This window comes from Pongo abelii, chromosome 15 (assembly GCF_028885655.2).
Source record: "Pongo abelii isolate AG06213 chromosome 15, NHGRI_mPonAbe1-v2.0_pri, whole genome shotgun sequence".
NCBI lineage: Eukaryota > Metazoa > Chordata > Mammalia > Primates > Hominidae > Pongo > Pongo abelii.
The window spans coordinates 110,891,303-110,914,359 of record NC_072000.2 but is presented as its reverse complement, the minus strand read 5'-3'; the positions used below and the strand labels follow the sequence as shown (position 1 = coordinate 110,914,359).

General features: G+C 39.8%; 1 pseudogene and 1 gene segment (V, D, J or C); both read left to right on the top strand.

Moving 5' to 3' along the window:
* Window positions 1-9,247: 9,247 nt before the first annotated feature.
* LOC129052482 (immunoglobulin heavy variable 1-18-like) lies at window positions 9,248-9,695 on the top strand (annotated as a pseudogene).
* A 12,330-nt stretch (window positions 9,696-22,025) lies between these two features.
* Window positions 22,026-22,648, top strand: LOC100939610 (immunoglobulin heavy variable 2-26-like). The segment is given in 2 exon segments: window positions 22,026-22,071; window positions 22,158-22,648. Coding segments are annotated over 2 exon segments (537 nt in total).
* The last annotated feature ends 409 nt before the right edge of the window (window positions 22,649-23,057 follow it).

Genomic DNA, 23,057 nt, shown 5'->3' with positions numbered 1-23,057 from the left:
TAGATATGTGGCATTATTTCTGAGGGCACTGTTCTGTTCCATTGATCTATATCTCTGTTTTGGTACCAGTACCATGCTGTTTTGGTTACTGTAGCCTTGTAGTATAGTTTGAAGTCAGGTAGCGTGATGCCTCCAGCTTTGTTCTTTTGGCTTAGGATTGACTTGGTGATGCGGGCTCTTTTTTTGGTGCCATATGAACTTTAAAGTAGTTTTTTCCAATTCTGTGAAGAAAGTCATTGGTAGCTTGATGGGGATGGCATTGAATCTATAAATTACCTTGAGCAGTATGGCCAATTTTCACGATATTGATTCTTCCTACCCATGAGCATGGAATGTTCTTCCATTTGTTTGTAGCCTCTTTTATTTCATTGAGCAGTGGTTTGTAGTTCTCCTTGAAGAGGTCCTTCACATCCCTTGTAAGTTGGATTCCTAGGTATTTTATTCTCTTTGAAGCAACAAAATTGATAGACCACTAGGAAGACTAATAAAGAAGAAAAGAGAGAAGAATCAAATAGGGGCAATAAAAATGATAAAGGGGATATCACCACCGATCCCAGAGAAATACAAACTACCATCAGAGAATACTACAAACACCTCTACACAAATAAACTAGAAAATTTGGAAGAAATGGATAAATTCCTGGACAGATACACCCTTCCAAGACCAAATCAGGAATAAATTAAATCTCTGAACAGACCAAAAACAGGCTCTGAAATTGAGGCAATAATTAATAGCCTACCAACCAAAAAAAAGTCCAGGACCAGATGGAGTCACAGCTGAATTCTACCAGAGGTACAAAGAGGAGGTGGTACCCTTCCTTCTGAAACTATTCTAATCAATAGAAAAAGAAGGAATCTTCCCTAACTGATTTTATGAGGCCAGCATAATCCTGATACCAAAGCTTGGCAGACACACAACAAAAAAAGAGAATTTTAGACAAATATTGCTGATGAACATTGATGCAAAAATCCTCCATAAAATACTGGCAAACCGAATCCAGCAGCACATCAAAAAGCTTCTCCACCATGATGAAGTTGGCTTCATCCTTGGGATGCAAGGCTGGTTCAACATATGCAAATCAATAAACGTAATCCATCACATAAACAGAACCAACGACAAAAAACACATTATTATCTCAATAGATGCAGAAAACGCCTTTGACAAAATTCAACAGCCCTTCATGCTAAAAATTCTCAGTAAACTATGTATTGATGGAACATATCTCAAAATAATAAGAGCTATGTATGTCAAACCCACAGCCAATATCATACTGAATGGGCAAAAACTGGAAGGATTCCCTTTGAAAACCCGCACAAGACAAGGATGCCCTCTCCCACCACTCCTATTCAACATAGTGTTGGAAGTTCTGCCCAGGGCAATCAGGCAAGAGAAAGAAATAAAGGGTATTCAATTAGGAAAAGAGGAAGTCAAATTGTCCCTGTTTGCAGATGACATGATTGCATATTTAGAAAACCCCATCGTCTCACCTAAAATCTCCTTAAGCTGATAAGCAACTTCAGCAAAGTCTCAGGATACAAAATCAATGTGCAAAAATCACAAGCATTCCTATACACCAATAACAGACAAACAGAGAGCAAAATCATGAGTGAACCCCCATTCACAATTGCTATAAAGAGAATAAAATACCTAGGAATCCAACTTACAAGGGATGTGCAGGACCTCTTCAAGGAGAGCTACAAACCACTGCTCATTGAAATAAAAGAGGACACAAACAAATGGAAGAACATTCCATGCTCATGGACAGGAAGAGTCAATATTGTGAAAATGGCCATACTGCCCAAGGTAATTTATAGATTCAATGCCATCCCCATCAAGCTGCCAATGACTTTATTCACAGAATTGGAAAAAACTACTTTTAAGTTCATAAGGAACCAAAAAAGAGCCCACATTGCCAAGACAATCCTAAGCAAAAGAACAAAGCTGGAGGCATCACGTTACCTTACTTCAAACTATATTATGAGGCTACAGTAAGCAAAACAGCATGGTACTGGTACCAAAACAGATATATAGAGCAATGGAACAGAACATAGGCCTCAGAAATAACACCACACATCTACAAGCATCTGATCTTTGACAAACTTGACAAAAACAAGCAATGGGGAAAGGATTTCCTATTTAATTAATGGTGCTGGGAAAACTGGCTAGCCATATGTAGAAAGCTGAAAGTGGATCCCTTCCTTACATCTTATACAAAAATTAATTCAAGATGGATTAAAGACTTAAATGTTAGATCTAAAACCATAAAATCCCTAGAAGAAGACCTAGGCAATACCATTCAGGACATAGGCATGGGCAAGGACTTCATGACTAAAACACCAAAAGTAATGGCAACAAAAGCCAAAATAGACAAATGGGATCTAATTAAACAAAAGAGCTTCTACATGCAAAAGAAACTACTATCAGAGTGAACAAGCAACCTACAAAATGGGAGAAAATTTTTACAATCTACCCATCTGACAAAGGGCTAATATCCAGAATCTACAAAGAACTTAAACACATTTACAAGAAAAAAACCAACAACCCCATAAAAAGTGGGCAAAGGATATAAACAGACACTTCTCAAAAGAAGACATTTATGCAGCAAACAGACACATGAAAAAATGCTCATCATCACTGGCCATCAGAGAAATGCAAATCAAAACCACAATGAGATACCATCTCACACCAGTTAGAATGGGAATCATTAAAAAGTCAGGAATCTAAAGATGCTGGAGAGGATGTGGTGAAATAGGAACATTTTTACACTGTTGGTGGGAGTGTAAATTAGCTCAACCACTGTGGAAGACAGTGTGGCAATTCCTCAAGGATCTAGAACTAGAAATACCATTTGACCCAGCGATCCCATTATTGCGCATATACCCAAAGAATTTTAAATCATGCTACTATAAAGACACATGCATACATGTGTTTACTGTGGCACTATTCACAAAGGCAAAGACTTGGAACCAACCCAAATTCCCATCAATGATAGAGTGCATTAAGAAAATATGGCACATATTCACCATGGAAGACTATGCAGCCATAAAAAAGATGAGTTCATGTCCTTTGCAGGGACATGGATGAAGCTGGAAACCATCATTCTCAGCAAACTATCACAAGGACAGAAAACCGAACACAGCATGTTCTCATAGTTGGAAATTGAACAATGAGAACACTTGGACACAGGGCAGGGAATATCACACACTGGGGCTTGTTGGGGTGTAGGGGCCTGGGGGAGGGATAGCTTTAGGAGAAACACCTAATGTAAGTGACGAGTTAATGGGTGCAGCACACCAACATGGCACATGTATATCTATGTACAAACCTGTACGTTGTGCACAGGTACCCTAGAACTTAAAGTATAATAATAATAATAAAAAAACCCTGACAAGTGGAACTATGAATGACCATGAAGGAGGGTTCTTAGGCACATACTGCTGATAACAAGAACTATCATAAATAGACTTGGCTTAACCACAATCTTGGATAGAAGACACCACAACCTTATAAAAAATTACTTTTGCAAGGACATAATCCCAGACGCTGCCTGTTCAACCTTACATTGATGACACCCTTCATATTGATTCTACAACTACAGACAAATTTTCTCAACCTTTGTAACCCACCTCAGCTTCACTTCATAAACTTATGGATTGACATCCTGGAGTTGCCACTGTGTTTGTAGATAATGTTAAATAATAGGGCCATTTAACAATGTTTGAAGCTGCTATTCTCTGATGTCTTTTCTAAAATAAAGAATTTTAAAGTTGTTGACAATAAAAAGATGATTAGAAAGATTTGGTGGGAATGCATCTTTAACTTCCTGTTGAATGTTTCTGCACAGCACATAAATCCCCTAAAATACTTTGCTATATCTGCATTTCATGAATCAGAGTCTAACATTGAAGGTGCAGTTGAAAATCCATGGGCTTTTCATGAATTAGGTAATATGGTGATACCATTCGTGTCCTTGAGAAAGCAGACCCTGCGTTGTAAGTTTTAGCAGATGTACCTTTGGCAAATAAAGTTCATGTGTTTCTGAAAGTTATGCGACTTTTAACTTATAGATGCAATATATGATTTAGTTTTACTTAAAACTTCCCAGAAGATTTTTGGCAGTAAGGACAGTGTAGTACATGAATAACACTAAGGAGCTAGAAAGAGTTATTTTTAATTGCTCCTGTGAGGTATGCTCTTCTCTCACTTAATATGGAAATTCAAATGCCCCAGATAGGAAAATCAGAATAAAGCAAATTTTATGAACTGTCATGGCTGTAGTTTTTGTCAAGCAAGTAATTCATGTCAGCAAGAAAACAGACACAACAATAAAACATATCAAAGCCAGGGGGAGTCTGACCACTGCCCTTTCTCTTGTAAGTACAAGGTGGTGCCATATCCAAATTATTTTTCAAGCTCCAGGGTATAAAATGCTTTTGGACTGTGAAAGCTAATAGCTCTCCCCTCAGGCAGGGCTGAGGTATCTGGGGAATGCACAGTTGTGTTCATTAAGATGATGACATTATTGTGTCTTCTCCTGTGCCTGGTGACAGCTCCCCAGGGTGAGTGTCTCAGATGTCAGACATGGGTCTATGGGGTGAGTGTAGGCACACGTGATTGACAGGGACTGATTCTACATGTACTCATATGCCCTGTCCCAGGAGCAGCTTCAGGAGTCAGCCCTGAAACTGAAGAGCTCGCACTGATGCTCTGCCTCACCTTCACTGTCTCTGGCCACACCATCATAACCAGTGCTCACTACTTGACTTGGATCTGCCAGATCCCTGGGAGGGGCTGCAATGGATAGAATGCATTGGTAGTGATTGTGGGAATCCACTCGCCTTGTTGAAAATGTTATATTATATACACATGCCACATGGTCTTTATCCATTTGTACATCGACAGACACTCAGTTTCCATACCTAGGCTGTTGTGAATAGTGCTGCAATAAGCACAGGAGAGCAGGTATTTTCACAAGGTGCTAATTTCATCCCCTTTGGGTATATTTCCATAAGCTGGATTGCTGGTCATATGGCATTTCTGTTTTAGTTTATTTGGAGCCTCCATACCGCTTTGCATGATTGTGGGAATATAGAAAGACATAGCCATCATGAAAAAGAATTTTAGCTTTGAGGTATAATCCAAAAACAAACAATGTTTTATCATGGTTCTTCATATGAGGCTCTAATAAAACTGGTATAAGTCCAGAGCATTTTCCCACCTTGGGCAAGGATGAGTTTGCCCCTAATTATCTTTGAGGCAGAATATTGGCAGAATCTGAGATGGAGGCTGTTGGCAGGATTCAGGATGATTCACCAAAAATAGTATTGACAGAGAAAGATAGAGAGATAGACACGTGGAGAAAAAGAGAGAGAGGGAATATGAGTCTCCTAAGAGGAAAATCTGCTGAATATCAGTGTTGGGTTTCCAGTAACAGACACATCTGTATGAGCGAGGAACCATGAAGTCAAGTGAGGAGTGGAGAACATGTTCAGTCCAAAAATCAGCATATTCTCAGGGGCACCCATTGCCCCATCACACGGGTGACAGGTTTTTGAAACCAGTGAAGTGTGAGTTCACAGTAAGTGATGCAGTTATATTTCTATGCACTTTCGTTAAGAAGACAAGGACTTCTCTAGATCACTCATGCACAAATATACAAAGTGTGTTTTTGCATTTGCAGATGTCTAGAGAAAAAGAATCTGTTGAGAAAACTTCAGGTTACAGAGATCGGTTAAAGTTGGAGATCTCTCCGGAGTGTGTCTTTGAGTGAAGGCTGCTTTATTAATTAAATAGGTCAAAATTCCCTCTGTTGGAGTAGCCTTGCAATTATGTAAATTTATTAGTTGATTCTTGAATTGTGAAACATAAACCCAAGCATTGACTTACTGGAATTTCACTGCTGTGTTGATAAAATTTCTGATATGGTTTCTTCCAATGATTTAAGAATAGCTTTCCCCTTTCTATACTCCAGAAAATGCATTTTCACAAGGTCTCAGGACACCATGTTTCAGCTGCTTTTGTTAAAGAGACTGACTTCCTGGGGGCAGGCCTCGTTCTTCTAACAATGAGCTCACTTCTTCTGCAAAGCATTCAGTCTGTGGCTTTATTGCCACGAATCATGATGCTTTTACACTCCAATGCACTAAACATAATGTCCTTTCGATTAAACATCCATTGGCATTGACATGAATTGACCACTCTTGGATATGTGTCCTGTGTTATGAGCCCAACATGTCAGTGGACTGAGAAACCTCCATTAGCTGCCTCTGTGTGTAGCACTGAGCACACTAACAATCCTCAGAGTCATCCATGAAGGAGAGTCCTGAGGGACTCTCCATGGGGTTCATGGAGACATTCAGGTGAGTTGAGAGGAGAAACAGGATTGTGGGCTGCCAGCCATTTCAACAACAATGGAAGTCACTACCATCTAAGTGTAAAAGTCTTCATCATTCAAAATACCCTTCATGACAGGCTGACAGGAAGAAATTCAACCTCACAATGGCTCCATGACAACTCTTTAGTGTACTTGGTAGTGAAGCTTTTTCAGGGAAGAAATGTGGACTCCAGTGAGTCACTGACACTGCTCTCAGCTAAAGTAAACAGTAGACTGGACCCAGGTTTATCTGAGATCAATGTGATGATTACACTTAACTGCTTCTCCAATGTGTTTAAACAAGCATGTGACAATTTAGATGAGCCTGGCTGTGTGGTTTGTTATATGTAAATCTGAACTAAATAAACAGAAAGGGCGTGTCTGAACTAGTGTGAAGGTGAGAGATCTTAGAGACCCCACACCCCACACTCTTCCATTTGTTTCCTCCGGGAACCTCTAGGTTCTTTAGGTGAAAATTGATGTAGATCCTTTCCTAAATAAGTCATCAAAAGACCTAATCTCTGTGAAATACATAGAGAAATTTCCCTAGATAGACCATCCAGGGGAAAGTCATATCTAGAACATTATCTATGTGGTGTAAGGTAGTCCATCACCATTACAGACCTCTCCCAGCAGCCTTCCTTTATCGTAAAAGTGGATAAAATTAGCCAATAGATAAATAATCCTATAACGTTATAGACAGAAAAGGAAAAGCATAAGTTTCATTTCTGGAGACTCTGTGTATAGGCCACAGCCCAGAGAAAAAAAGATGACTGAATTATTAAGAATCAATTGTAAGAACATATTATACCTCCAGGATGCACACTTTGTTTTCTCACCAGGATAGTTAATCTGGGTTAAAGATAAAACTGTGACAATGTGCAGAATCTATCTGAGGAGGAGAACATAGGGAAACTGAAAGTCAATGGCAGAGAATAAGACAAGGATAGTGGGGAAATCTGAAGCCTCTGACATACATTTTTTGAGCACAAGGACTTGGCAATTCCATTGACCTCAGATTATTTTATCATGGGGCATTTGCAGGGTTCCTAGCTGAGAAAAAAAATGTATTCACTTCCCAAGTCTCCACTTGTATTCTGTTTGCCTTAGATCTCTAAGAGAAAAAAAGCCATAAACCTAGGCCTAGTGTCTGTGTAGGAGGCACTTTTTACAGGCTAGAAACTAGGAGGAAAGGAAAATATGTGTTATTGGAATAGTAGATACAAAGTTGGCTTTATTCTGAATGTATCTGTACCTGCAGGTGTTCTCAGATGCAACATTCAACTGCAAGAGCCCAATGAAGAACCAAGGCATGCCCAAAATCCTACAGGTTTTTGTATTCATTGTGTGTCCCCTGATTCAGGAAATGTGAAGTTTCAGAGAAGGGGCTCCCTTCTGTGTCACAGAATTTTTGCTTTGGGTCTCCCTGTAGAGTTCAATAGGTTTAGTAAGGCTAATCAATTCTAAAAAGACATGGTATCAGCAGTGTATGGTGTCACTGAAGGAGCATTCTAAACCAGGACACAGCCACCTCATGCTGGGCTAGAGACTGTGAGGGAAAATATCTGTGAGCCACCACAGCAACCTCATTGCAAGGCAAGGGCTTGGCTGGAGGGGGCACTCGGGAGCCGCCAAGCACAGGTCCAGCCCCAGAGCAGGTGCACACGAGGCTGGGGAGAAGGTTTTCTCTCAGGGCCTGGGTCTTCTTTTGTCAGGAAAAAAACCTATCTAAAATAAGTGTTCAATAGGTCACTGACATGCCTTTAAATATCCTACTACATCCAAACCATTCATATAACTTAAAGCAATGAGAACTATTTTTTAAAGTGGGTTTCTAGGATTATAATATCTAAGAGTGAGAATATAAAGGATTGGCATGTTTTTACTAACTCAAAGGGTACAGACTAGTTGAAGAAACTATATTCTGATGAATAAGAAATTCATAGGAATTTCAGATTTCAGTTTTAATTAATGTTGCCTACATTGTGTGAGTGACAGGGCAGTGGTGGATCTGAGAGTGTGGCAGGTGCATAGACCTAGTGAGTCAAAAATCAATATGTAAAGATGAGGATCTATAGATATGAACTGGAATTATGTAAATACTTCATGAAAATCTAATAAATGGAGTTCAAAAGTAAGCCAAAATTATTGAAAACACAAATTCCTTGACAAGAATTTTGGGAATAGAGAGTTCATAAAGAACTTCAAACTCCTGTTACATCTTCTGATTCCCATTGTCCGTGAAATGAGAAAATCAGCTCTAATTATGCGTCACAGGGCAAATCTGTAAATGAAGAGTGTTTCTCTTGAAGAGCCTGGGGGATCAGACACCAGGCGGTTGCTGGAGACACTGTTTCCGGAGCACACAGCAGATCTCAGACGGCCCTGCTGGACACTCATGTGGGACATCAGCAGGCACTTTCTGAGAGTCACCAGTGAGCTGTGCTGGTATCTGGTGGGTCCAGGAAAAGACCAAGGCACCTTCTCAATGTCATGGAGAGTGATGGTTCCAAAAATGATCCAAGTGGTCTCTATGCTAATCAAATACAAGTTCACAGTGAGGAGCCTGTTCTATATGGGCTTATTCTTCAGTGAAAGGACGTCTGTCCACAAATGTTTGTAAATGGAGCAGGGCATGCATTTCCTCCAGCAGGGTTAGGGCTTGGACCATCAGCATCTCACTCTTGTAAGGCTGATGTGTCATTTGTCTTCCCTTTCTTATCATGAATCAGGCTTTGAGCTATAAAATGCTCTGTCTTATGAATATACAAATATGCTGATATTCACTGAAGTAAATATGTTCTGTGCCCTGAGAGCATCACAAACAACTACATCCCTCCTCAAAAGAATCCCCTGAGAGCACAGCTTCTCATCATGGACTGGACCTGGAAGATCCTCCTCTTGGTGGCAGCAGCCATAGGTTAGGGGCTCCCAGGTCCCAGTCTTGAGAAGGGGATTGAGTCCAGTCAAGGGGACTTTCATCCACTCCTGTCTCCTCTCCACAGGTGCCCACTCCCAGGTGCAGCTGGTGCAGTCTAGGGCTGAGTTGAAGAAGCCTGGGTCCTCATTGAAGGTCTCCGGCAAGGCTTGTGGATATGCCTTTACTAGCTACTATATGCACTGGGTGTGACAGGCCCCTGGACAAGGCCTTGAGTGGATAGGATTGATCTCCCCTTACAATGGTAACAAAGACTACGCACAGAACTTCCAGGGCAGAGTCACCATGATCACGGACACGTCCACGAGCACAGCCTACATGGAGCTGAGCAGCCTGAGATCTGAGGACACGGCCATGTATTACTGTGTGAGAGACACAGTGTGAAAACCCACATCCTGAGTGTCAGAAACCCCAGGAAGGAGGCAGCTGTGCTGGCATGGAGGAAATGACAAGGATTATTACATTGAAGACTTTCTCAGAAAATGACGTTAAGTAAGTCATTAAAGAAAAATAACAATATAAATGTTTGAGAAATTTTAACTATTTGAGAGATTTTTCATACAAGATTTATTCTGTAAGCAAATTTCAGGGACTGGAGAATGAATCAAATTAATTAAACTGATATAGAATTTCCCCTGTAGGTATTTTTGTAAACATCAATTTCTGAATCAGTGTTGTCAATATTTTGGAACACAGACACAAATCACATTTTAACTCTACTTTTATCTCTATTTAAAAAATGCCAAAATATCTCCTTTTGTGCATGTCCCATTTTGAATTCCCATCATCAATGCATGATAGTTGTTGGTTTTCCACATTCATATTGTCATTTATCATTATAAGAATTGTGTATTTTAACCATTCTAATAGGTGAGTAATGGGATCTAATTTTTATTTAAATGCACGTGTCCCCAGTAAAAAAATCATATTTAAAATTTTTCGTATAATTTTTGGTGAGATGCCTCTCCTGATACTTGGTTAATTTTTTTTGTTATACTTTAAGTTCTGGGATACATGTGCACAACATGCAGGTTTGTTACATAGGTATACATGTGCCATGTTGGTTTGCTGCACCCATCGACTGGTCATTTACATTAGATATTTCTGCTAATGTTATCCCTCCCCCAGTCCCTGACCACCGACAGGCCCTGATATGTGATGTTTCCCTCCCTGTGTCCATGTGTTCTCATTGTTCAACTCCCACTTATGGGTGAGAACATGTGGTGTTTGGTTTTCTGTCCTTGTGATAGTTGGCTGAGAATTATGGTTTCCAGCTTCATCCATGTCCCTGCAAAGGACATGAACTCATCCTTTTTTATGGCTGCATCATATTCCATGGTGTATATGTGCTACATTTTCTTTATCCAGTTTATTATTGATGGACATTTGGGTTGGTTCCAAGACTTTGCTATTGCAAATAGGTCCGCAATAAACATACGTGTACATTTGTTTTTATTGTAGCATGATTTATAATCCTTTGGGTATATACCCAGTAATGGGATGGCTGGGTCAAATGGTATTTCTAGTTCTAGATCCTTGAGGAATCACCACACTGTCTTCCACAATGGTTGAACTAATTTTCACTCCCACCAACAGTATAAAAATGTTCCTATTTCTCCACATCCTCTCTAGCAGCTGTTGTTTCCTGACTTTTTAATGATCGCCATTCTAACTGGCTTGAGATGGTATCTCATTGTGGTTTTGATTTGCATTTCTCTAATGACCAGTGATGATGAGCATTTTTTCATTTTTCTGTTGACTGCATAAATATCCTGTTTTGAGAAGTGTGTGTTCATTTCCTTTGCCCACTTTCTGATGGGGCTGTATGTTTTTTCTTGTAAATGTGTTTAAGTTCTTTGTAGATTCTGGATATTAGCCCTTTGTCAGATGGATAGAATGCAAAAATTTTCTCCCATTCTGTAGGTTGCCTGTTCACTCTGCTGATAGTTTCTTTTGTTGTGCAGAAGTTCTTTAGTTTACCTAGATTCCACTTGTCTATTTTAGATTTTCTTGTGATTCATACATGGTTAATTTTTAATTGCATTGTTTTCTTCTGATTAGTTGTAAGTATACCTGCATATTGATCAAAAAAGCCATTTAACAAATCAAAAGAAAACATTTAACAAATATGTGACTTGGAAGTATTTTCTCCAAGTCTGTTGCTGTCTTTTACTCCCTTGTCAGTGTGTATTGCAGAGAAATATGTATGTGTGTGTGTGTGTTTGTACAAATTAAAGAAACAGGTAAAATTTCATTTATCCATAGATCATGTCTTTGGCATTACATCTGAAATCTCATCATAAAATATACTAATAGTGATTTTTTTTCCATGTCTCAAATCTCAGGCCACAATCTACTCATGAGTGTTTAAACATCACCTACTTGATTAGAGGACTATCACCCTAAGATATTTGGAATATCTCTGTAAGGAGATGTGTTCTTTTTCCCATTATTTCTTTATTTAGTCATCTATCAATATCCATATTGGTTTATGGATGTCTATTTCATACTTTGAAGTAAATCCATGCTACATTATTCATTTTATTGTTCAAATCACCACAGCTTTATTAGGTGCTGGGAACTCATTTAGTTTGGATGCTGCATCCTTGCAGCACACCTCATCCTTTTGTTTTTGAACATTTTCCTGTTTCCTGGTATTACAATACATTCTAAGCCCATTTTCTATATTAACCTTTTCATACATAGAATCAGACATTTTTCTAAAGATTGCTTCTTTCTGATGTTAAAATATAGTATTAAAATAAAATTTGTGATACTGGGTATATGTGTTGTTAATGTGGTATAAGTACTTTTAGGACCTCTCAACCAACTGGCCTAGTAAATGTGCATGTTTATATGAACTCATGTTTAAGGACACATTGAAACTATTTATGTATCTTATCTTCTGTAACTTTATCACATTAAAAATGAGAATACACTGGTATCCTCACCCAACTATGTTAACAGCATACGGACCTTTCTAGGCTTCCTTGACTATCCATAATCACCCACTGCAAAGTGAGTAACCCACCCCACCATATGCCATTTTATTACTTAGCTGCACAGTTTCAGGACACATGCATTGCAGTATCAGAAATGTAAAGCTGTACCCTTCTTAGAACCATTTTTATCTACTAGAATAGAGTGCTTATGTGCAGTTTCTTTATACTTTAAACTTATAGAGTTTCCTTATTTTCAAAGTTCCTTAGATCAGCAACTTCATTTTCTACTTTCTTCAGTGAAGTCATTTCAATTACACTGTATAATTTCTTTATTTGAATTCTGTAAAAGCCAAAACTACAGTCAAGTAAACATATAGAGGATATTCCAGGAATTTACAGAGTGGGTATCAAATAAGTTAAAAAGGCAATGTTTAAGAAGAGTAAAACTATTTTTAGTGATATGCAATAGTTGAGACATGACACAATTAATTTGTCTAAGCTCATAATTTTGTGATGAAAAATATAAACCTAAATATATATAATTCAAAATGATATTTAGCAGTATGTTATCCCTAGGATCAAATACAGACTGTATAAAATTATCTAATAACTTATTTGGTGAGGATAGGATGCCATGAGATACATGCAACAAAGAATGAACTAATTTTCCTTATTTCATATAAGATGTTGACATTCACTAAAGATCTTTAATTTAAAAAAATCAATTTTCTATGTGACCCAAGTTTTTTCATCCTGACAAGCAAATAACCCACAGGATTATTTTCTTTCCCTGATTGAGAAAGATTTTCCCCAAACTTCAGCTCAGTTCAGGCATATACTGTCCCTAAATGGGCATTTACCCTCAGATGAGTCCACACACCTGTCAACATGTGGAGTCTTCTGTCAGACAAACACACCTTTACTCATGTGGATTCTTCCCTCAGACAGAAACACATGTCCCCACATGGACACTTTCCTCAGACTACCACATATGTCCTTACATTTACGCTTTCCTCAGAAAACAGACTTTTCCTCATGTGGACTCTTGTCTCAGACAAGCAAACATGTCTCCATGTGAACTATTCACTCAGATAAGTACACATATGTCCACATTTACTGTTTCCTTACACAGGCACATATATTCAATGTTGAATTGTTTTGTGGCAAAATGATCTCAAGATAATGATAATTATAAATCCCCTGCCTAATAAAGTGTAGATCTGTAGTTTTTTCATTGTAACCTAACTTTGCCTTATTGTTAGAAACAGTAGTTTGCAGCTCTAAATGCACCAATTAGAGACAGGTGTCCATTTTCTCTGGAAATGTATTTTTATTTTCTTACTGGACGTATTTGTTGATAATGTTTGCTACTATGAAGATACCTAAACAGCGTCCACATCAGAGAATAAAAAAGAGTAATAGGCAGAATAACCCTGTGCCTCCAGACCCAGAAATCCTTTGACCCTACCCTCCTGAAATGTAGACACAGAGGATGCATGAGCAATGCTGAGCAGTGCACCCATGACCACAAACATGAAGACACGGAAATGTGTCCCACCCCTCCTCATGAAAGGCAGCTCATCCCCTCTTCCTTCAGGCCCTGGTATGGAGCCACCCCATGTCTGTGCCCTTCCTCAGTGTCCACACCATGGGATCTGCACTGATCTGGATTCCATTCTCATCCCCCTCAATATTAGTGTCCCTTGTGAATCAGGTCCAGCTGTGGCTGCTCCACTTGGGGCTGTTCTCAGTCTGTTTCCTCTGTGTTCACAGAAGTCCTGTGTGATGTTTACTGATGGAGTCAGAAGGGGAAAAATTGTACAGCCCAGCGGTTCACTGAGACTCTCCTGCAAAACCTCTGGTTTCGGGTTTACTGGGTACAGCATGAGCTTGGTCCAGCGTGCGTCACAACAGGAATTGGTGTGGATAGCAACGGTGAGAGATCATATGGGAGTTCTCAGGGTTACTCTCCATGAGTACAAATAAGTTAACATTCCCAAGCGACACCCTTTCAACTGCAGTCTACCTTACAATGACCAACCTGAAAGCCAAGGGCAAGGCCGTGTATCACAGTGAGGGACACAGGAGAGGGAAGATCTGTGTGAGCCCAGACACAAAAATCTCTGCGGGAAGACAGGAGGGAACTGCGTGGTAGCTGCTGCTCAGAAACACCATGGGGCACTCAGAACCACCATGGGGTGGTCAGGAAACAAAGGGGTGCTTAGGACCTCTAGGGAGTGCTCAGGACGCCAGGGAGTGCTCAGAACCACTACGGGATGCTCAGGACCACCAGTGGGTGCTCAGAACCACAAGGTGGCGCTCAGGACACTAGGTGGCGGTCAAGACAACACTACTGCGCTCATGTCACCACGGGGTACTCAGAACCACCAGAGGGCTCTCAGAACCACCAGGGGGCACTCAGGACACCAGGGGGCGCTCAGAAACACTCGGGGATGCTCAGGACAAGAGGGGGTACTCAACCAACAGGGGGCGCTCAGGACCACGAGAGGGCGCTCAGGACCACCAGTGGGTGCTCAGAACCACAAGGGGGCGCTCAGGACACTAGGTGGCGCTAAAGACAACAATTCTGGGCTCTGGTCACCAGGGGGTACTCAGAACCACCAGGGGGCGCTCAGAACCACCAGGGGGCACTCAGGACACGCAGATTCTCTTAGGAGGCAGCTGCACATCAGGAGCTTCAGAGGCTGTGATTTCCTTTTAGACCCTGGAAATTCCTGACCTGGTCAAGCAAAAGTCTTCCCCAGGATGTCTGACAGTTTTTTCCTTTTAATTCCATGATTTCTTTTACCTACAAAACACTAACTTAGAACAGGGATGTAATGCAACTTTTATTGCTGCGTATTTTCTGAGTAATACTAGCAATGATCTCTCAGGACAATTATTAAAATAGGTTATTTATATATTTTAATTATTAAAAATAATACTATTATTAAAATAGTAAAATTTTAAAAATCACACTTGTAATCCCAGCACTTGGGGAGACTGAGACAGACAGATTACTTGAGCTCAGGAGTTTTAGAACAGCCTGGCAACATGGTGAGATGCTTTCTATATATAAAAGAAAAAATAGCTGAGATTGGTGCAACCACCTACTTGAAAGGCTGAGGAGGGAGGATTCCTTAAGCCTGGGAGGTTGAGGCTGCAGTGAGCTGTGATTGTGCCTCTGCACACCAGCCTTGGTGACAGTGAGACCCTGTTTTAGAAAAAAAAATGCATATCCTCAATACAAACTATTTCCATGAGTAGAGTTTTGTGGTTTTGTGCTGTAATAGTCAAATGATTGTATATGTTTTCTAACTTTAACTCAGCATATGCATAGTGTTTTGTTTCTTTTTCTTTCATCTGCTGTTTGTGGAAAATAAATAGCACTTTAAAGGCTCTGTTTCTCCACTTTGTTTGGCTTCCAGTGTCCTGTTTTTCAGACTGTTTCTCCACCTTCCCTTCTTCTTTGAAAGCCTTTTATCTTCCTCAGTCTCCATGCAGAAAAAGAAAGTCCCTTTACTTTCTGTCTTCCAAGTCTGGTGAATCAGCTCCCTTCTCTTCATAATCACTGAAGCCAAACAAGTTTAGAAGTATAACAATTCTCCTTAGAATATGCTCATCTACCTGCACTCTCTGCCCTCCTCATCCTTTTCTAGGTCCCTGCAGACATCACCCTCATCCCATATCCTCCCTTCCTTAAGTACCACAGAGTGGGCTCTTCACCTCCTGCTGCCCTCTATGTGCTCAGGCCTGGGGCTCACTAGTCCTTTGATTATGAAGTCCAAATCCCCATGTGCTTGCACACTCTCACGCCACCCTCTAGAAAGCTGCCATTGTGAGAGAGTCCTGAAAAGCATGGGCTGGGTTTAATTTCATAATGCCGGATGGTCTCTATTATAAAGGCATATTGGCAAATAAAGACTAGAGTTTGTATTGAATATTCATGCCCAAAATTTCTTTTGCAAAACTTTTCAAATAAGGAATTTTTATCCTGCCTAGTTTGAGAACCACAATCTAAAACCAACAAATAATGTAATACAATTTAAAAAGTGATGCTTGCCTTATTAGTTATTCAATTTATTAATAACAGGCCAATATTTAAAATAAATACCATTGCACATTGAAGTGACATATTTGACAAGAATGGCATTTACATACAGTTTTACCAAAACATGTATTGAAGTGTATTTGTTTTTTTAAATATTGGAATAGGCAGACATACACATAGGAAAACATTATTTTGTACTACAATCTCAAACTGCAAACACAATTTAAATGCCATTAAATAATTAGAATAATATGAAATAAATGGGCATGGTGTTTTGGTGTTTAAATATACATTCATTTTGCCTGAGCGTACTTATGTGTCTTTGCTGGGCTGCTGTGCATGTATGTGTATTTGTATGACCATGAAGTTTTCAGATACATCATTAAATTACATAAAGTGCTACCATGCACTTCCCTCTTTTAGGGGACAAAGTAAATCTTTCAGGAAAATCACAGGGAAAATGTGTGGTTGGATCTTCCACACAGAGTCCCTACCATGACATTGCCAAGTGGAGCTATGGAAGGGGGCTACCAAACTCCAGACCCCAGAATGGTAGATCCACAGGCAGCTTGCAGCTCGAGTCTGGAAAAGCCACAGGTACCCAACTCCAGCCCATGAGAGCAGCCTTATGGGCTGCATCAGGGAGGTCACAAAGGTAGGGCTGCCCAAGGCCTTGGGCACCCACCCTCGTACCAGGTCACAAGACATGGAATCAATGATTATTTTAGAGCCTTAAGATTGAAGGACTGTCCGACTAGGTTTTGGCCTTCCATGAAAATCTTTACCCAATTTTTGGGCCAGTTTCTCTTTTTAGCATAGGACTCCTCACCCAATTTCTGACCCATGTACTTTCGATGTAAATAACTTATTTTTGATTTTCCAGTCTCATAGGTGAAAGGAACTTTTCCTTGAGTCCGAACTTTGGATTTTGAATTAATGCCAAAACAAGTTCAGATTTTCAGGGACTACTGGGGAACAATTATTGTATATTGCAATGTAAGAAAGATATAAGGGGCAGAATGATGTGGTCTGGATGTGTGTTTTCTCCAAATCTTATGTTGAACTGTGAACCCCAATGTTGGAGATGAAGTCTGCTAGGAGGTATGGCATTAGGAGCATATCCCTCATGAATTACTTAGCGTCATCCCCTTGGTGATGAATGAGTTATCAGTTCACATGAGAGCTGATTGAAAGAGCCTGGTACCACTCCCTTCTCTTATCTTCCCCCCTATTGTCATGTGACACTCTTGCTCCCCTTCAACTTCTGCCTTGACTGTAAGCTTTCTGAGGCACTCAACAGAAACAGATGTCAGCACCACACTTGCTGTACAGCCTGCACAACTGTGAGCCATATAAAACCTATGTCCTTTATAAATTACCCAGCCTCAGTTATTTCTTTACAATTCAATAATGGACGAACAGAGGAAATATTTAATTGTGCAGCAAATTAGGGGTGTGGAATCATTAAAACGGAATTAACGCCTGTAGAGGTAAAGACACCAGAATCTCTCTCTCTCTCTCTCCTCGAACCCTTCTCTCTCTTTACATACACACACACACACACACACACACACACACATGCTCCACGTGAAGATGTCATGTGACCAAATAGCGATATGGTGGCTGCTATGAGCCAACAGTAGAAGCCTCAGAATAAAACCTATCTTGCCAGCATGTTTATCTTTGAATTTCCAGAATTGAGGAACTGAGATAAAATTAAGGTTGCATAAGTTACCAAGTATGATCGTTTTTAATCTGTTTGAACTGACTAAAGAGAATTTGGGATGAAGAAGTGGAGTTCTGATGTCACAATTATTTCAACACTGTGGAAAGTACTTTGGAATTGGGTTATGTGTAAAAGGCTGGATAGTTTTGACACGCATAAAGAAATTTATATATTAAGGGTCATTCTGATAGATTAAAATGAGTAGAGTGCTATTGGAAACTGGATAAATGGTGATCTTTGTTATAAAGTGACAAAAAAAACTTGTCTAGACTATGTTGTGATATTTAGTAAAAGAGAACTTTGAGCAGCGAAATTGAATATTTAGCTGAGAACACTTCTAAGTAAAATGTTGAAAGTTTAGTTTGGTTTCTCCTGGGCATTTATAATAAGAAATAGATGAATTGAAAATGAAATTATAAGGGAGAAAGTATCCAAACTTAAAGGCTTGGAAAATTCTCAATCTATCTGTGTTGCAAAAATCAGAAAGTGTTTTCTGAAGAGAACAGTGAGTATGAGGCTGTAATATCACTTGATAAAGAATTTATTGTATTAAAAGAGAATAAATGCAGGTTTTAAAGAACAAGGATGGAGATGAGACAAAATGGACGAATACTGTCAGATTCTTCAGATTTAAGAGGATGGAGCTACTTGGTTGCAAATGTGCACCATTCTTCCAGAAGAAAGAAAAATAAACCTTGAATTTATTTAGAAGTAATCATGACCACTACCTTGGTTTCAACAGACCAGACCATCCATGCTTAAAACCTTGAGGAAAAGACCTCCTGCCACTGCCTGGAACTTAGGAACTCCCAGTTAGCCTTGTCTGTAGGGCTGCATGGGGTCTTTGGGATGGGACCTTAACCCAGCAGTTACCCGTTGGTGCCTCTACCTAAAGCATTGGAATTAATTCTGCTGCTGCAGTGAGCTGGGAAAGAAGAAGCTTGGCCCAGAGAAGATTCCACTTGAGCCTTAAGGCCAATGGTAATTTGTTTTGTTATGCGTTGTACTTGCTGGGGACATGTCACCCCTCTTTTCTTTCCTATTTTTCTCTTTGGGGGAGAAAATGTCTATTTTATGCCTAACTCACCACTGTATTTTGAAATCAAATAACTTGTCCAGTGCTATGGACTGAATGTGTATGCAACTCCAAAATTAATATTGTGGAACCCTAATCCCCAATGTGGTGTAATTGGGGTGTGGGCCATTTAAGGGGTGATTACGTGAAAAGGGTGAAGCCATCATAAATGAGATTAGTGCTCTAATAAAAAGTCATGAGAGAGCTTTTCTCTCTTGCTTCCCTGTCATGAGATGATACAATAAAATTACGGCCATCTGCAAATCAGGAAGGAAACCTTCACATACACATGATTGGCTGTCTTGAGCTTCCCAGCATTCGGCACTGCACGGAATAAATATGTCTTGTTAAAGTCATGCACTTGATGACACTTTGTTAAAGCAGCCCCAATAAAATAAGATATCTGGTTTTACTGGCTCAGAGTTGGAGAGAAATTTGTTTCAGAAATAATTGTACCTCAAATCTTACCCATGTATGGTTTAGTTAATATTTAAATTGTGTTTTAAACTTTAGAGTTTAGTGTTGATGATGAAATGAGTTAAGAGTTTGGGGACAGTTATGATCAAATGAATGAACTGCGAATGTGTAAATGCCATGCATTTGGGGGATGTTCTTTTCTATTCTGGGTCTTTCATGCCTACGTGTGAATTGTAGGATTGCTTTTCTTATTTCTGTGAGGAAGGCCATTATTATTTTGATAGATAATTTATCTAATCTGTAAATAACTTTGGGTAGTATGAAAATTTCAATACTATTAATTCTTCCAATCCATAAATGTGGAGTATCTGGGATATATGTCCTATTTATGTGTGTCCATTTCATTTTCTATTACCAATAATTTATAGTTTTCATCTAGAAATCTTTCTCTTATTTGGTAACATTTATTCCTAGGTATACTTTGCAGCTATTGTAAAAGGAAATGCTTCATGAATTTCATTCTCAGGTGTTTTGCTGTCAGCATATAGAAATGCCACCAATTATTGTATGTAGATGGTGAATCTTACAATTTTACTTAATTTGCTTATGAATTCTAATAGTTTTTGAGAAGGCTTTGTTTTTTTTTTAATATGAGATCTTTTTGTCTGCACACAGGAAATCTGACTTCCACAATTCCAAATTTGAGGTCATTTCCTTTTACTGCTAACTAAATACTCTGGCTAGCATTTCAGTACTATTCTGAATAAAAGTGATAAAAATGGGCATTTTTGTCTTCTTTCACTTCTTAGAGGAAAATTTCCCAGTTCTTCCATTCTTCGTGTGATGAAAGCTGTGTTTTTCTCATATATGCACTTTATTTTTTGAGATATCTTTCTTGTACACCTAGTTTTTGAGAATTTCTATCAGGAATGAATGTTGAATTTTATTCTATGATTTTCTAAAATATCTTGACTACAAAATAACACAGTAATATGCAGGTCAATACATCTCAACTGAATTTCACTTAATATCATCCCAACTTCTAGTATTTATTTTTTAGTATTAGAACATGCCTATTTCCATATTATATTTGCTCACAGGTATTGGTACACATTTTAGCTAATTTGTCATTATTTTACTCTAAGAAATAACTCAAAAAATCATTTTTATTATGAATTGAAAGGTAACATTGGCAAAATTTAGCCCAATCTTAATCTTTCCCAGACTATGAAACATTATTGAAGACAATGAGAGGGGAAAGTCAGCTTTAGTTGAGCTTCGAAGGGGTCAGTGAGGTAAAAACCCAGGGCTTATTGGCTACGACTTTGAATGTTACTGTCTTCTTTTCCATGAGCCACATCCAGACCATTTTCTAAATCTAAGAAAACTAATTTTATCTCTCTGCCTCTTAGTCTTGTTCCCTGCAGCTGACAACCAAAACTCTCAGCAATAGAGCCCAGTGTAAATCACCAGCCTTTAATTATTGCAGAACTATGATTTTACAACAACATTGTGAGTTACATAACGATCTTACTTTATGGCCGCAGTGCAAATGCTTAACTTCCACTAAATCACAGAGCTCAGAATGTCTAGCATGGAGGTGTATATGTATACGTGCATTGTTCTAGAAATTTCCAATTACTGTACACTATTGTTTGCAGTAATTACGTCAATCTGAACTGACAAAAGTCTCCATGGCCTTATGAGCACAGAGACCACCTCCAGGGCAGGTGGAAATCAAGGCTGGGAACAGTCTGCCAGCTGCTCCCCTGGGATTCCTCCAATTACCCTGTTTAAAGCCTCTGCTCACTCATGCGCTGGAAGAGGGATGTCCGAGATGCAGTCTACTCTTCCTAAAGGGCTGACAGGGCGTAAAGACAAGATTGATTATCCATGGAACATTCCTATAGGAATGCACCTATGTGCAGACACACTAATAAGCAGTGTGTCTTGCAGTGTGTAAATGGCTGAGATGCCATTTACACTTCTTTACACAACACATTTTTAAATGTTTTGTTGATGTATTCTCTATCATTTAAAAAAATCATCACTTTCCCCCTAAACAAAGAGGATTTTTATCAGAACACTTATGGGAAGCCCCTTGCTCTCCCAGATTCCCACCCTTATTTCTCCTGAAGGAAGAAAGAAAACCATCTCTATTGATTTCCACTCCCATCCTCTAGGACTAAAACCAGAAAGCTGCACGCTCCCTGGGTGAGCCTTAGAGAAGACCCTGTCTGTAAGAGCAGGAATCTCAGAGCCTTGGCTGAGAGGCACGGTCCTGAAATGAGATGGAGTCCCCCATGGAGAGCACACGTGGACGCCCACACCTGAGGGCTAACTGCTCCTCACCACAGATGCACTCCCCTACTGAGTCCTGAGACCTGAGTGCACCCCATAGAGTAGGACTCAGATGAGGGGATGCAAATCTCCACCAGCTCCACCCTCCTCTGGGTTCAAAAGCTGAGCATGGGGCCTTGCTCAGTGACTCCTGTGCCCCACCATGGACACGCTTTGCTACACACTCCTGCTGCTGACCACCCCTTCCTGTGAGTGCTGTGGTCAGGGAGTTCCTCAGAAGTGAAACATCAGTTCTCTCCTTTGTGGGCTTCATCTTCTTATGTCTTCTCCACAGGGGTCTTGTCCCAGGTCACCTTGAAGGAGTCTGGTCCTGCGCTGGTGAAACCCACAGAGACCCTCACGCTGACCTGCACCGTCTCTGGGTTCTCACTCAGCAATTCTAAAATGGGTGTGAGCTGGATCCGTCAGCCCCCAGGGAAGGCCCTGGAGTGGCTTGCACACATTTTTTCGAATGACGAAAAATCCTACAGCACATCTCTGAAGAGCAGGCTCACCATCTCCAAGGACACCTCCAAAAGCCAGGTGGTCCTTACCATGACCAACATGGACCCTGTGGACACAGCCACGTATTACTGCACACGGAGAGCACAGAGACACAGCCCAGGATGCCTCCTGTACAAGAACCCAGGCTGCGTCTCAGTGGTCTCCCTCCCTACCTCTGCAGAACAGGAAAGTGTAACTGAGATGCCATTTCCTGCCAGGGCTTGTGTTTCCTATAGCAACCAGACTCAGAGCCCTTTCTGTTTTCCTATTCTGTACTATTAAATGGCATGTTCCCTGTTAGTGATTCATGTAAGCAGAGGCTGTATCCTGTTTGACAAAGATTGAGCATGAAAGATTCCTGTTACCTGGGCCACATGCATCACTGATATATGGCCACTTATTTCTTGAGCTCATATCCTTCCAAGGGGCTGAATACAAATATCTATAACATATGGCATTCTTAAATTGCAGGAAATAATGTTGGAGAAGAATGTGGAGATAAAATAGCAGGATGATTAATTAAAATCCAGATACCATCTTTTTTTGCAGAGAAAAATTTACACTAATAAAGTAATTTTATGAAACAACAAGAAAGATGGAATGTGTCCTCATCATGGAGTGTCTCACTTGCAGTGCACAAATAAATTTCTAAAAATTTTATAGGGAAGGTGTGATAGATGAGGCTGATTTC